Source organism: Canis lupus, chromosome 3 (genome assembly GCF_011100685.1).
Source record: "Canis lupus familiaris isolate Mischka breed German Shepherd chromosome 3, alternate assembly UU_Cfam_GSD_1.0, whole genome shotgun sequence".
Classification (NCBI taxonomy): Eukaryota; Metazoa; Chordata; class Mammalia; order Carnivora; family Canidae; genus Canis; species Canis lupus.
The window spans coordinates 40,140,482-40,155,650 of record NC_049224.1 but is presented as its reverse complement, the minus strand read 5'-3'; the positions used below and the strand labels follow the sequence as shown (position 1 = coordinate 40,155,650).

General features: G+C 42.5%; 1 protein-coding gene and 1 long non-coding RNA gene across 2 annotated transcripts; one reads left to right on the top strand and one right to left on the bottom strand.

The window, feature by feature from the left end:
* Nucleotides 1–1,174: 1,174 nt before the first annotated feature.
* Nucleotides 1,175–14,477, bottom strand: SNRPA1 (small nuclear ribonucleoprotein polypeptide A'). The gene is made up of 9 exons (XM_038532636.1): nucleotides 14,292–14,477; nucleotides 12,337–12,484; nucleotides 10,279–10,357; nucleotides 6,704–6,750; nucleotides 6,352–6,454; nucleotides 5,639–5,718; nucleotides 5,145–5,220; nucleotides 4,370–4,463; nucleotides 1,175–1,638 (listed from the first exon to the last, which is right to left on the bottom strand). The coding sequence occupies exons 1-9, from the start codon at nucleotides 14,371–14,373 to the stop codon at nucleotides 1,580–1,582; spliced, it is 768 nt and encodes a 255-aa protein (XP_038388564.1). The 5' UTR covers nucleotides 14,374–14,477; the 3' UTR covers nucleotides 1,175–1,579.
* LOC119871193 lies at nucleotides 13,775–15,169 on the top strand. Its single transcript, XR_005356916.1, has 2 exons — nucleotides 13,775–14,682; nucleotides 14,955–15,169. It is a non-coding gene; the product is annotated as an uncharacterized LOC119871193 (long non-coding RNA).

Sequence of the window (15,169 nt, the reverse complement as noted above, 5' to 3'; positions counted from 1 at the left end):
TGAAAGGTGCTGTAGAAGCTAAATTCTAATCCAGCCCAGGAAGATCTCTAAGACCACCCCCAACCCCACCCCACATCTTTCTGTTCTGATCCCATGTACACCTAGTAACATTCTAATCCCAAAGGGCATCTGGGTGAGGGGCACAGCAGAGCATGAATAGCAGTTATCTTCCTCTCAAATCAAATTCCAGTTTATAAATCCATCTACTGTGTATTTGGGTTAGTTCCTGGGTGCCTAAATGCCCCAGGCCTCAGGCAATCATTAAGAAACATCAAACTCCAAATCTGCTAAGGTGAGAATAAAACAAGAACACAGCAATCCACTCTGGTTTGAGCATCAGTAAGTGGATTACAGCAGACTGTTCTTGAAGGAGTTGACAGGCGCCAGGTAGATTTTAAGGAAGTGGTGAGAGGTTAAGGCTGGAAATCCTCTGGGGAGCATTGTCCTGATGGACAGCAACTGGGAACATACTGGAAGTGCAGCCCCAGGCCCCACGGGATCTTGCCATTTAAAAGGTGCCCTGAAGTTCACAGCACACTGGAGTTGTAAAGCACTGATTTAGGGTCATACTGAGGAAATCTAATGGCCAAGGTTTCCTGATACCCAAGTTCCATTTCCCTTCTGAACGCTCTACCCTCTTCTTTTCTTGTAGTTGCTACTGCATGGGGGTTTAGCCCCACAGTGGCCCACGGTCCCATCTTCCCAGCCCGTCTTGTCAGCTCCTTGAAAATCAAACTCTTTCTTGTCTTATCCATCTTGTGCACACTTTATAAGAACAGCCAATCAGCCCATGAGCAATCACTCACAACCGTTCAGGGGTCTAAGAGGAGTGTTTCTCACATTTTGAATCTCCCAGGGAGCTTTAAGAAAAACCCAGAACATCAGATGAAAACATGGATGAAGGTGCTCACCTCCACCACCTTGTTCCTGAGATTAGCCTAAACAGGGTGTGAGAAATATAACAAAGTGTATTTGTATACTGCTTACTAGGCCAAGACACCCCACCCCCACCCCCAACCATGTCCTGCCTGCTGTCTCTGCTCAGATTCCAAAAAGCAGAAGTTGAATTCCCCTATAATTATTCCAATCAGTAATTAAAGACTGGCTGCCGCCTTTAATGAAGCTGTTGTTATTCTTTCTATGGGGAAAAAAATGCACCAGAGACTGCACAGTCTTACTGATAACCACGGGCAGCAAATTATCTTGAGTTTTATTAAGAACTTAAAAATCTAAACATTTTAGAGAGGCCTGGGAAGCCTATCTAGAAACATTGACTTCTGTCATTTCCAACCTCCACATGTCCATACCTCACAGCACTGCACACCCACCCACCCCCGCCCGATGACAGACAGCTTGGCAGCACAGTGAATGTCACATTTTTACTATTTGTAGAAAACTGGCATTTAGATTTCAAAATTTATAGTATTACAAAATTACGGGCAGCAGTCTTAAGCATTTCAACAATGCCTATAAGCTCCACTTTGCTGACTCAAACAAGGTTATTATTCCAAGTTCAAAAAAACAGGACTTGTCCCAAGTAGGCATATTACGCATCCTGCAGATACTTGGGCCACACTGCTCAGGACCCATTTGTGACTGTGTCTTCTTCCATCTCCTCTTCACCATCATCAGTGGGGCCTAAAGAAAAACACAAAGCCAGATGTCATATTGATTTTAGAGCATGTGCTTACTCCATATGCGAGTGGCCATTCTGTGAAGCTACTGCCTGCTAGTTCCTCCAGTAGGTACAAAAACCCAACAACACCTGCCCTCAAAGACCTTATAGTCCAGAGACTACCCATCTTTGGCAGGTATGGGAAGGGATGGTCAATTCCTAGGGAATGGGCCACAAAGATGCTTTATAAAAGTCAAACTCCCTGCCTGACATTCTAATAACCCATTTTGGGTTGATAATTCATTTTTTGTGAAGCTTACTTTGTTTTGTTCTTACCATTACCATAAAATGGCAAAGAAAATGGGAATACTCAGTGCCTTTAGGGTCTCTAAATTAGAGAAAATTTGGCAACAACCAAAGTCTTATATTTGCTCATCAATTTATGACAGACACTCTGGCCAATGTATTCTGAAAAAGGAAATGTTTTAACTCTGTCACGGTTTGGAAAAATTAGTCTTGTTTAAGCCCACTGCTTCTACAGTTAGCCCCAACATCAGTTTTCTTGATACCAAACTACCAAGATAAGAATGTCAGTCAAGTTTTGGCAAACTCAGAAGCCTAGGCCCACTGAAATCTACAGAGTACCCTGAACCATGTCCACCTTCCTCTCCCCAGTTAACTTCCAGATCACAGTGAAAATTCCAAGAGATCCTAAAGGCCCAAATGAAACATATTAGGGAAAACAAATAAACTCAATATTTCTGTCATATGACAATCACAATAAGCAACCTGAAACCACTGAGCCTTGAAAACCTTTGACAGACTTCCAATGCTCTCAGAAGATCGCATCTGTTACAGTCTGCAGGTACCTGTGTGGCCTACTGCATGCTTTCTCTGTTGGCTCGTCTCACCACGTTCTCCCTGTGCCTTGAACTTCACTCATACTGGCCTCTTTCAGTAAAAGTGTGCAAGGCTCCTATTTGCCATAGGTGCTTTTGTCTGTGCCCTTCCCCCACCCACTTTGCCACTAGAATGCCACTCTGCTTTTGTTTAGTTCAGCAATTCACAAACGCCTTAGTTTTAGGACACAAAGAGCTTTTGTTTATGTACATTTATCAATACAGTATTAAATTCACCAACACTGTATTAGACATTAAAACAGTATTTTAAAAAACAGTAATTCGTTAAAAAAAAGTCTCTGCTACACATTAACTTTTATGTTTTTATAAAAAAAAGAACATTTTCCAAAACAAAAATATTAAGTGAGAAGCTTAGTATTATTTTATTTTATTTTTTTGCCTATCTCTGGAATGTCTGATGAAGAGCAGCCAGCTGGACCCTGGTAGGTACTGGCTTCATCAATCCACTGCTGCAATACATTGTTTTCACTGAAGGATATGAAGAAAATCGGCCTCACCCAGATGTGCAGCTAGGAAAGGAAGGAGTATTCTAACAGTCTTTGAGGACAATTGTGGGTTTTCCGAGTATATGCTAAAACTTGACAAAAGTGGTAGTTTCTGAAGGGTTAGTGTACAAGATGGAGCCTGAAACCTTATCAATAAACTTTCCATACTCTTACTTGAAAATCCATAGATGTATCTCATTTTCCTTAAAGTGACGAGTTTACTTCGTGTTCAAGAAGATGCCTGCCTCTCAATTAAAACCACTGCATGAGTGCAAGGAGACAACCGTCCAACTTAGGCATGTGCTCATGCACACCCCCCTCTTGCAACCCAGAATATCAAAAGATGTGCACTTAAAAGGTGGTATTTGATAACATTTATCTCTCTGCTTCACAAGGGAAGCAGTTATCTTACTGAGAGTCCACAGTAGTTTAGAATGATGACTACTAATATCCTTTGGGCCACTGCTTTGACCTGTGCCAAGACACCAGCAATTTTACCCACCACTACTCCTGCACCAGCATTGCAAATGTCAGTAATGGGGGAAAAAGCAAGTAACACACTAGTGTCATTATACAAAGTTCTCACCTCTGAGATGCCTGCAGGCTCAAGAGCTACATAGTGGGAACCACTGGTCTAATTAATGTCTTACTCATTTTTTGCTTCCGTTCAAACATGATTTGCTCAAGGGAACCTTCCCTGAGTTGCCAGGCGAGGTAGAAGCCCTCAGTTACATCCATATCAAAACTTATACTATGTGTTATGTTGAGTAGTTTTTACTTTACACCTCCAACATCCTGTCACAAAGTTGGCCTTCAAATATCAGAATAGCCAACGCTTACCGAAAATTTAGGCTAATGTTGTAAGTGCTATCTATGAACTGTCTTACTTATCCTCCCAAAAACCTTTTGAAGTTGTTACTATATGTTACTTCAAAATTTAAAATGAAGATATGGACTTAAAATTAAGTGAGGATGAAGAAATTCACCTAAAGATAGAGCCGGTGAGGCTAAGATCTGAGCTTCATGCTGTTTGCCCCCGAAGCTTGTGTTTCCAAGTAGTAAGGTATCTATCCTACACACAGACACACATACACACGGGTCCAAATCTACAAGGTTACTCTAGTGTTCGGTTTCACTGCATGGCTGGGGAATAATGTATGTTTCAACTTTTACATCAAAAACTCTCAGAGTCCTATATCATAATATTCTACATCAAACAACTTCTCTTTGAAGAGCATATAGAGGGATTTCGTGTACGTTGATGCAAGCATTTCTGGGGTCATAGCATCTGAACTGTTTTGGAATCACTTCAAGTATAACATTAATTTATTTGGAAGTCATGTCCTGACCTGATCTGCGTTCTCTGCCAGGTATCTGACCGGACTGTAGCAAGCCCTTCAGCCGCTCCACCTCAGCCAGGGTTGACGCATTTGCTATAGCATTCTGGAGGACAGAAAACAATGGACATGACCAGTTTATTGCATCTAAGTGTCAATCACACAGAAAACCCTACAGAAGTCCACGGCAACTCTGTGAGGTGGACTATTATACAGTTGTGCTGGGGTAAGAATTTTATCGTCATGTTGAAATCAAACCAAATCATAAATTCCCCAAATTGGTAGATGGATGTGGACCCTCTTACAAGAGAGAAAATAATCATTGCACATGTCCTAACAATTTAGTGAATTAAAGCACCTTTTTGGAACTATGTTACTGGATAATCTAGGAAGCAGTATTATGAAATTAGGATTTCCCATGATTAACTAACAGATCTTTCAGACAGCAAATCTTTGAAAAGCTAAGGCAAACACTGAGACAACATGCTAAGGTAATTTAACTATTTAAAAAAAAAAAAATAGATCCTGGGAAAATGACAAAGAACCAGAGCTGCCTCTGCTTTGACTGGCTCATGTAAATAATTCAAGTCAAAATCAGGTAGTAACTTTAAGCTAGTTCCTTCCTTACACGGAACATAGCAGGAACCTAACTCTTGTGGGGTTGTGGGGTGGGGTGGGGTGGGGTGGGGGAAGACACTACAATGTTTAGAATTTGGTCAATTACATATTTCATGTCCTAAAACCCACGGCAACTCTTTCCAGTCCAAGAGTCCTAACCCGTTATTACCTTGATTGCTTCTACATCCCCTGGAGATGGCCCACCTTTCTTTTTGTCAGTTGGCAAACCAGCACCTGGATTGAAACTTGGGAGGGGAAAGGAGAGGGAAGAATGCAACTGTTAAATCCAGACAAGGGAAACTGCTTCTCTTTTACTTTCAAAAAAAGCTTTTGAAAGTAATTCAACCAGTGTAGTATCTTATCTTTGTTAACAAACTGATACAAGAAACTCCCTCCTTCAGAAACACCACCCAGTTCATCTTCCTATAGAGAAGAAGCAGGAAGTATACAATGTCGCATTAAGACTGAACATGGAAGTATTTGCTAACCTGATGGAAATCTCATGTGATGTGTGGACCAGTGATGGTCACGGGGCTATCATCACACGAATTCAATACTGTGTTAGTCACAGGTGTTTTGTTTAATTCTGTAGGAGGGCAAAAAGCCAGACAGATAGTGTTTCTGAAGGTGAAGTGGAGTGAAGTTGGATTATCTGTATCTTACGTTTTGCTTCTCCTGGCAATATCCTTTGCAAGTTGTGCACCCCGTTTGCCCTTGAACATTTTCTCTGCTTCCTGACGCTCCTACAGCAACACCACACACAGAGTTAATGGAAATAGGAATACCACATGCATTTAAATGCATTCCTCAGAAAACATGGAAGGAAACTCTCCTGAAACACTCGGGGCTGGTAAAAATACCAAAAAGCCAATTTCAAATTAAAAGGAGACAAATGGCCTTGCCTTCTCTGGTGAAAGCTCCCTGAAGAAAGCTCCCCCTCCTAGTTTCGAGGAGGGGGTCTGGAGGAACTAAGAATGTTTAAAAAGAAAAAACAAAAAACACAAACCACACACAAACCAAAAACACACCTAGTAAAGAGAAAATCATTCTAACAATTACAGCTGCTGAAAAATGGATTATACTAAGGTCCCCACAGGGGAGTGGATCTAAACGATCTGTTGTTGATGGTGCTCATGGTTGCTCTGATATTGTACTACCTCTGAATGACCAACACTACCATGTAAGACAGCTTTAACTCAAAGTCCTGCTATATAAACTCTGCTATGAAAAATAAAGGACTTAACATTTTCCTTCCCACATTTTTATTACAAACCAATAGGAAAACTCATTAGGCAATTAAAAAAAAATCAGTAACAAAAGTATAAAATGAAACACACGAATCTACAATGACTTATAACCCACAGAACAATACTTACTTTTAGTTTCACTTTCTGGAAATCCAGTACTCTGACTTGCGGAACTTTATAAATTACATACAGTCTATAATGCTTCTTGTTTGTTACAGGATTTCTCAGAATACTACAAGAAAAGGAATAACATAATGCCAATCTTACTCACAGTGCAGCATTCAACAGGTCCATTTTAATGGAATCAGATGAGTCAATTTTGTCATGTTGCAGAGTTATTAAATTCACATTGGGGAGGTTTCACATTTTCAGTCCTTGTTTTTCAAAGGTCCTTCTTACTAACTGTTTGCTCTAAGATCAAGGCTGGTAATGGTGCTATTATAAAGGACTTAACTGTCACCACCACAGATCATTTCCATACCTTAGGTAAGTCAGTGATTTGAGAGATGCCAAAGGGTCTAGGTCACCCTGTAAAAGAAATGGCCAGAGGTAAGAATATGAATACCATAGGCTATTCTGATACTCTGATATGGCAGATGCCTTTGGAACAGGGACTCCTATCTTTTATTTCTTTAATGCCCTAGCACCTAGCACAATACTAGCACATCACCGATGCTTAGTAAATTACTGACTAAACTGTTAAGTAGATTTGAACTTCTTAAACTGAAAATCCTAGCCATAACAGCTTCTGTCTCAATATTAAGAGACCCCTCCCCCTCAAAAAAATTATATGTCCTGTAGCAAGCTCAAAAGGGCTAGACTTTAAAGGAATTATTTAGAAAAGAAATATATTAAAGTTTATGTGACTTCAGAGCAAATTATTCACACAAGGAACCTCAAACTGGATCTTGGGGTAAGGCGGTTTTTACCACTAGTACCTGGACATGCCTGGTGGTGACACAGGCATATCATCGTTGAGGCCTGGCACCTTTATTCAAGGTTCCCTCAAACTGCTTTAGATAATTATTCAAGGACAAAGAGTATAGGGGGAAGAAAAAGGACACAATTATGGGATAAAGGCAAGTTAGTTTTTGATTCTTTCCAAATTATCACATAAGATACAGCTCAACAAGGATAGCAAAACCAAAAGCCTATGGTCAACAACTACAATTAACCTAGACGAAAAGGCATTCTGGCAAGAATCCTAGCAGGTAGAGACAGACCATTGTGAGAGCTGCAAGACTGGCTTGGGAGCCAGCATTTGTACAGGAAGCAACAGCAGGACAGCAGAAAGGCTTGTGACAAATGTGAATACCCCAAAATGACCAAGAGTTCAGTCTGAGAACAGCAGCCAATAGCTATGTATCTTCCAATAAGGAGTACATTAAGTCCTGAAGCAACTGGGCAATTCTGGCCCTCATTCTTCGTACTAAACACAAATGGTATCCTTTCCAGGACAAAGCCCTACAGTGAGGATAGACTGGTAGGACCAGACTGAAATTGAGGACAAGGCAAAAGGAATAATGAGAGAAAAGTACAGGGGTACAGAGTAGGAGTTCAGAAAATAGTCTGCCATTTTTATTTTATTTTTTTTAAGATTTTGTTTATTCATTCATGAGAGAGAGAGAGAGAGAGAGAGAGAGAAAGAGGCGGAGACACAGGCAGAGGGAGAAGCAGGCTCCATGCAGGGAGCCCGATGCAGAATCTCCAGGATCATACCCTGGGCTGAAGGCAGCGCCAAACTACTGGGCCACCAAGGCTGCCCCTGGTTGCTATTTTTAAAGGCTTCACAATCAACCATCAGAGGGAGCTCTAGAGCATGCTACTGGCATGTCACCCCTAAAAGGGATACACAAGATGACCTAAAAGAAGACAAAGACAAACATCGAATGATCTCACTCGTATGTGTAATCTAATAATTAAAGAAAAACGAACAACTCTCAGCAACACGGAGTTGAATGGTGGTTACTGGGAACCCTGGGTGGCGCAGTGATTTAGCGTGCCTGCCTTTGGCCCAGGGCGTCATCCTGGAGACCCGGAATCAAATCCCACGTCGGGCTCCTGGTGCATGGAGCCTGCTTCTCCCTCTGCCTATGTCTCTGCCTCTCTCTTTCTCTCTCTCTCTCTGTGTGACTATCATAAATAAATATTTTAAAAAATTAAAAAAAAAAAAAGAATGGTTACTAGAGGCTGAAGTGTGGGGGAGGAGGGGAAATGAGCTACTGATCAGAGTACAAACTTTCAGTTATAAGACAAGTAAGTTCTGTTTGACATGGGGACTATTTACTACTGTATACTTGAAATTCGCTGATAATAGATCTCAAGTACTCTTACCCTACAAATAAAAAAGTAAATACTTGAGTGATGAATATGTGAGTTTGGTAACAGTGACCACTTCAAAACTATACATCTATCAAAATCACACTTTGCATCTTAAATACATACAATTTTTATTTATCACTCAAACTTCAGTAAAGCTGCAAAAAAACAAAACAAAAAGGAACAACGAATGGCAACTTTTGTTACACAGAGACACAGAAACTGTGGAAAACAGTGTCTTGATGGGTTTCTTAAAGACAGAATTAAGTAAATAATATGTGGGGGGTTTGAAATGTTTAAGGTCACTATTGTTTAAGAAACTAGAGGTATTGGTTAACTCAAAACTGTAATAAATACGTATTTTAGTTCCTACAATACTAAGAATAGGAATGAGTAATTCCTACACTCTTAGGAAAAGAATGACAGAGAGACACACACAGAGACACACACACACACACACACACACACACACAGAGTGAACACAGTAAAAGAGAGAAAAAGAAATGAATGATGAGTGGGTCAAACAATAACCTCCAGAAAAAGTGAGAAGACAAACTCAAATACACCAGTAATTAAATTAAATGTAAGCAGACCAAATACTTCATTTAAAAGAAAGACTTCACACTGGATTTCACAAAACAATCTTATCATTCGCTGTTTTCAAGAGATAAATCTAAAACATAAGTTACAGTAAAGCCTGAAGTTAATTTCGGATAGAAAAAAATATACAAATACTAAATAAAAGAAAGCTTGTTTGGGCGTAATTACAGCAGATAAAATAAACAGGGTAAAATATCACTAAAAAAGATAAAGAGGAGCACGACACAATATTAAAAAGGTTAGTTTACCAGGAAGGTATTAACAATTTAAAATTTGTGTATATCAACTAAGAGAACTTCAAAATACATTACTAAAATACAACTCCCTGTCAAATCCAGGAAGATGTATGAGATTTTTTTTTTTTTTTTAAGATTTTATTTATTTACTCATGAGAGACACAGAGATAAGCAGAGACACAGGCAGAGGGAGAAGCAGACTCCATGCAGGGAGCCCAATATGGGACTCGATCCCGGGACTCCAGAATCATGCCCTGGGCCAAAGGCAGATACTTAACCGCCAAGCCACCCAGGCGTCCCAATGTATGAGACTTTAACACACCTTTTCCAGTAACTGATAGCACAAACTCAGCCTTCATCTTTACAAACAGCTTTAAATATAAATACAATATACATAAAAATACAGCCTCTATCCTGGCACACATTTCCTTTGAATGTGCATTTTGGGTTGAAAATCTGGTATATTTTAGAAAAGACAGCCTGACCAGTCAGTGCTCTCTTACTTTTGGAGTTAAGTACTCCTTTAAGAATCCGAAGGAAGGGCAGCCTGGGTGGCTCAGTGGTTTAGCACCACCTTCAGCCCAGGGCGGGATCCCGGAGACCCAGGATCGAGTCCCACATAGGGCTCCCTGCATGGAGCCTGCTTCTCCCTCTGCCTGTGTCTGCCTCTGTCTCCATGAATAAATAAAATCATAAAAAAAAAAAAAAAAAAAGGAAAAAAAAAAAAAGATGAGCTACAGAGTGGAAAAGGCTATTTAACTGAACGAGGCCCTGATCTTGAATTAAGAAGATAAAGGATGATGGATGATGAAAAAACTTTCTGGACTTTCTAAGTTGTAAGAGGCAAGTAGCACCTTTAATTCCTCCCCCAAATACACCCCCCTCACCCGGTTGGACTTACCAGTTCCACAAGACTATTGTTGGTGAGAATGAGTTCTGTCAGACAGGGTAGAGCCTGATCAAGTCCCTCACCTATACGGCTAAAATGAAAATAAAAGACTTCTGTAAAAGTGAAAAAAAAAGTAGGTAAGCTAACCATTTTATCTAAATCCTTGAACAGAAGATTTCAGACTCTAAAGGTGAAAGAACTTTAGAGATCTTTGTTCCACCACCCTATTTGACAGGGAAAATGAAGCATGAAAGGGAAAACCTTGTCTGGGGTCACAAGGTTAGTGGCGGAAGTGGGGTGATTTTAGAACCTACGCCTCCCAAGGGTTGCCTGGGGTTCCTTCCATCACCACACTATCTAGTGAAAGCTAAGAGAAGAAGAAACTCCCGTGTAGAACTTTTGTGCAGGTAGCACAGAAGTACAAGTGACTCTGCATTCACACCTCAGGTACACAACAAACAACAACTACATCAGGGAATGGTTAAATCCATAAGAAAAAATTTTTTTAAAGATTTTATTTATTCATGAGAGATAGAGAGAGAGTCCAAGACACAGGCAGGGGGAGAAGCAGGCTCCCTGTGGGGAGCTGGATATAGGACTTGATCCCAGAACCCTGGGATCACGACCTGAGCCAAAGGCAGATGCTCAACCACTGAGACACCCAGGTACCCCTGAAATACGACATTTTTAAAAAGCAAGTCATTGAGGTGCCTCAGTCAGTTGAGTGTCTGACTCCTGATTTTGGCTCAGGTTGTGATCTCAGGGTCTTGGTAGGGAGCCCTGTGCCAGGCTCCATGCTCACTGGAGAGTCAGCTTTGGATTCTCCCCTTTTGTCCCTCCCTCCCTCCACTTGCATCTGAGCATGTGTGTGCTCTCTCTAAAATAAATAATCTTTAAAAATAAAAAAATAAGAAAGTCACTACCTAATACTTCTTAAAAACATTGTCTATTGACTTTCAACAACTTTTTTTGATAGAATTTACTCAGAGATTGGGGATCCCTGGGTGGCTCAGCGGTTTAGCGCCTGCCTTTGGCTCAGGGAGCAATCCTGGAGTCCCGGGATCGAGTCCCATGTCAGGCTCCCGGTGAGGAGCCTTGCCTCTCCCTCTGCCTGTGCCTCTCTCTCTCTCTCTGTGTCTATGAATAAATAAATAAATAAAAATCTTAAATATATATATATATATATATATATATATATATATATATGTAAAATTCTAAACATCAGTTGTAAAGAAAAACAAATGGCAGAGGGTGTGAGTTAGAGACATTCATTCAGCCAAAAATATAACTGTTGGGGGTGCCAGGGTGGCTCAGTCAGTTAAGCGCCTGACTCTTGATTTTGGCCCAGGTCTCGATCTCAGGGTGCTGCAACAGAGCCCCACAAGGAGGTTTACACTCAGTGGGGAAGCTGCTTGAGGATTTCTCTCTCTTTGCACCACTCCCTGCTCTCAGGCATGGGCTTTCATTCCCTAAAATAAATCAGTCTATCTATCTATATAAAATTGTTGAACTTTACATATCTTCTAAATATAATCCCTCTGATAATTACAATTAGTTTTAGAAGCCAAAATATGCACAAAACAGAATATTTGCAATTTAAATATCTATTACCATGAATATATAAGTATTTCTGAACAAATGCAAATAAAAACAAGACCATTACCAAGTTAATCTATGGGCCTATATGGCAAAAGTGTAGCTTGTTTCTCATTTTAAAAAGAAATACATTAAAAAAAAAAAAAAAAAAGACATACATAGGTCAGCCCCACTGGCCCAGCAGTTTAGCGCTGCCTACAGCCCAGGGTGTGATCCTGGAGACCCGTGATGGAGTCCTGCATGGGGCTCCCTGCATGGAGCCTGCTTCTCCCTCTGCCTGTGTTGTGTCTCTGCCTCTCTCTCCAAGTCTCTCTTGAATAAGTAAATAAAATCTTAATAAATAAATAAATAAATAAATAAATAAGAATACGTAGGCTCAACTGGCAGTATATGTACTATGGCTTCTTCAGGGAATGCTGCAATATTTACTCTGGGGGGCGGGGGGAGAATTACTCTCCACTAGCAGACACTTACCATATTCTATTGTTGTTCACTAATAATGTTTTCAGCCTTCTCAACAAAGGAAAACCATCCAGTTTCCTGATTTCATTGTCAGAAAAATCAATAGCATCAAACTGGTCTAAGGTAGCACCCAGATTTTCAATGACAGGAATTTTATACCCTGCAAAGTAGAAGGAAAAAAAAAAATACACAAGTATTGATATGGCTAAACGATACCTTAAAACCTTAGCAGTACTTCATGGTAATTTGACTCAAAGCTTCCATTTATTTAGAAAGTGTTTACCTGGTACCTGTGCTGTGCCAAACACTGTGCAAGTATCTGGCACATAAAATGAGGAACAAGGATCAGATGGCCCACTGCCACAGTCTAGGAGTGGACATGAAGTCAGTCATGACAACACCCGACACTTATTAATAGTAATATTGGTAGCTAACATTTGCAGGAGTATTTTTTAAGGTCCCTCACGCTGTTATAACCAAAGCTCCAGAAATAGGTAAATGGCATAATGAGAATTTACATTGTAAGCTGCTTTTTTGTCAGCGTCCAAGTCTTGTTCATACATTGTGGACAACAGCTCTTGACTCTGTTTGCATTCCCACAGGCCAGATACATAAAACTTACCAGGATATCCTTGTGATCTCATGACAGTTCTCCCTTACTGTACACTTCCCCCAGCTCCAATTCAGAGTTGAAGGTCAACAGTTTATACACAATAATACATCACCCTGTGAACAATTCACCAAACCCTCACGAGTTTGTCTTAAATGGGCATAACTACTGTGCTAGGTGCTGGCGGAAGAAAGAAACGAATCCAAGCCAAGGTTAAAGTACATAATTCAGAGCAACAAGGGTTGTAGCAAAGCAAACGCTATATCAAAACAAGTAGCCTCAACACTCGATGCACTTCACGCTTAGATGGTTAAAGATCAATCTTCGCCAAGAGAGCGACACTTAATTTCAACAAAATGAAAGCAGTCTGGCTTTGTCAGCAAGGAATCCAAGCTTAAGGCAAAGCCCACAACAGTGCTGCACCTCAGACGGTGTTCTTCTGTGGAGCCAAATCTCAGGCCCAAATTGTATTCCCAGAGAAACTGCTCTTCACATCATTCCTAGAGTCATTTCCTTGATATGCTGATTAGACAGCTGCACTCCCAATTTCCCACCAAGCCTTTACTAAGGTTGAAATGGCTACGTGAATTTGAATAGTTCAGAGCTTCTACCGCCTTACACAGGGAACTTGTACTGCAAGCCTCTTTAAAACCTTTTTTTTTTCTTTCAGTATTTTACTTATTGATTTCAGAGAGAGAGAGAGAGAGAGAGAGAGAGATGGCACAAGCAGGGAGAGCAGCGGGCAGAGAAAGAGGGAGAAGCAGGCTCCCCTCGGAGCAGGGAGCCCAATGCGGGGCTGGATCCTAGGACCCCTGGGGATCAAAGACACTTAACCGACCGAACCACCCAGGTGCCCCTCAAATGCTTTGATAAAAGAGAAATATGGGACAACTGAAGGGAAGAGGGAAGAAATCTTGCGGAAGCAATCGCTTTTGTTCTCCGACGTCATTTCCCCCCTCGCAAATTACAGGTAACACGTTCTCTTACTTACGCTCCCACAGTAACACCTGAACGTATTTACGAAGAACCAACCAGCCGCTGCGCACTAGCGTTACCAGCACGAACAACTTGCCAGCTCTCAAATAGTTGAGACTGAGAACTACGCCAAGCAAGGCCTGCCTGAGGCCCTCGGCTGTGGACCAGGAAGCGATCTACTGGCTGGGCGTGTGAGTAGGAACGAGGGTAACCCAAGGCTCAGAAGGGCCTAGGGATGGTCTCTGGCAGCACCGGGAAGACGCAGCCCCGGGCGGTGCTGCCACAGTCCGGCTCGGCGCCCACAAGGCAGGCCCGCGGGCCAAGCGCCGGCCCTCCGAGCACGCGGCTGGGCGCGAAGGCCCACCCACTCCTCGAGACTCACCCCGGAGATCCAGCTCGCGGTCCCGCACGGCGTTGGTGTACTGAGCCGCCTGCTCGATCAGCTCCGCCGTCAGCTTCACCATCCTGCTGCCTCCCGCTGCCGCTGCCGGTGCCGCGGCCCACCGGCTGCTTCCCGCCGCCTCCCGCCCGCCAGACTTCCCGGCGTACCCCGCGCCCCGCCGCCAGGCCTCACCAATCGCAGCCGGCGCATGCGCGCGCCGCTCGGCACCCAGGCCGAAGTAATCGATCGTGAGCAACGCCCACGATCTCGTCGTCTGCGGAGCTGCTGGAGCGCGCGGAACGTGTCTCGGGTTCTGGGTTTTTCCTTGGGGCGTGCTTGAAGGAGGGCCCCTGATTCCTGATGATGCTCTTGTCCGCAAGTTAAGCAAAATGTAATCGCACCCGAATAGAACTTTCTCATGCATCAATGCATTTTGAGGCGGGAGGAAACGCTGTGTCTGCCCTCGCCCCACCCAGGAGGGACGGGCACCCGGGGGATCCAGTGAAAGGTTCAGGACTTCAGGATTCCCGCCCCACCAGGGCAGGGTCGATCACAGCCCGCCCCGCTGGGATCGTCTTACCACCTAGCGCGCCCGACCCTGCCCCGCGCACAGTTCAGTTTTCGGTTAGGCTTGTGACCTCCAGGTATTTAAATATTTAACAGAAGCACGGGATACAGAAGAGTGCGCAAACCAGGAATCTGCAACGTGAAGAATACCCGCAGAGGGAGCGCACCTGCGTTGCTGCCTCCGGGTCCAGAAAAAAGAACACTTTTCCGAAAGCCTCCATCCCTTCCCAAAGGCAACCAGGAATCCCAACACCACAGATTAGTTTTTGCTTGCTTTTGATACAAATAGAGTCACGCAGCGTGCTCCCGTG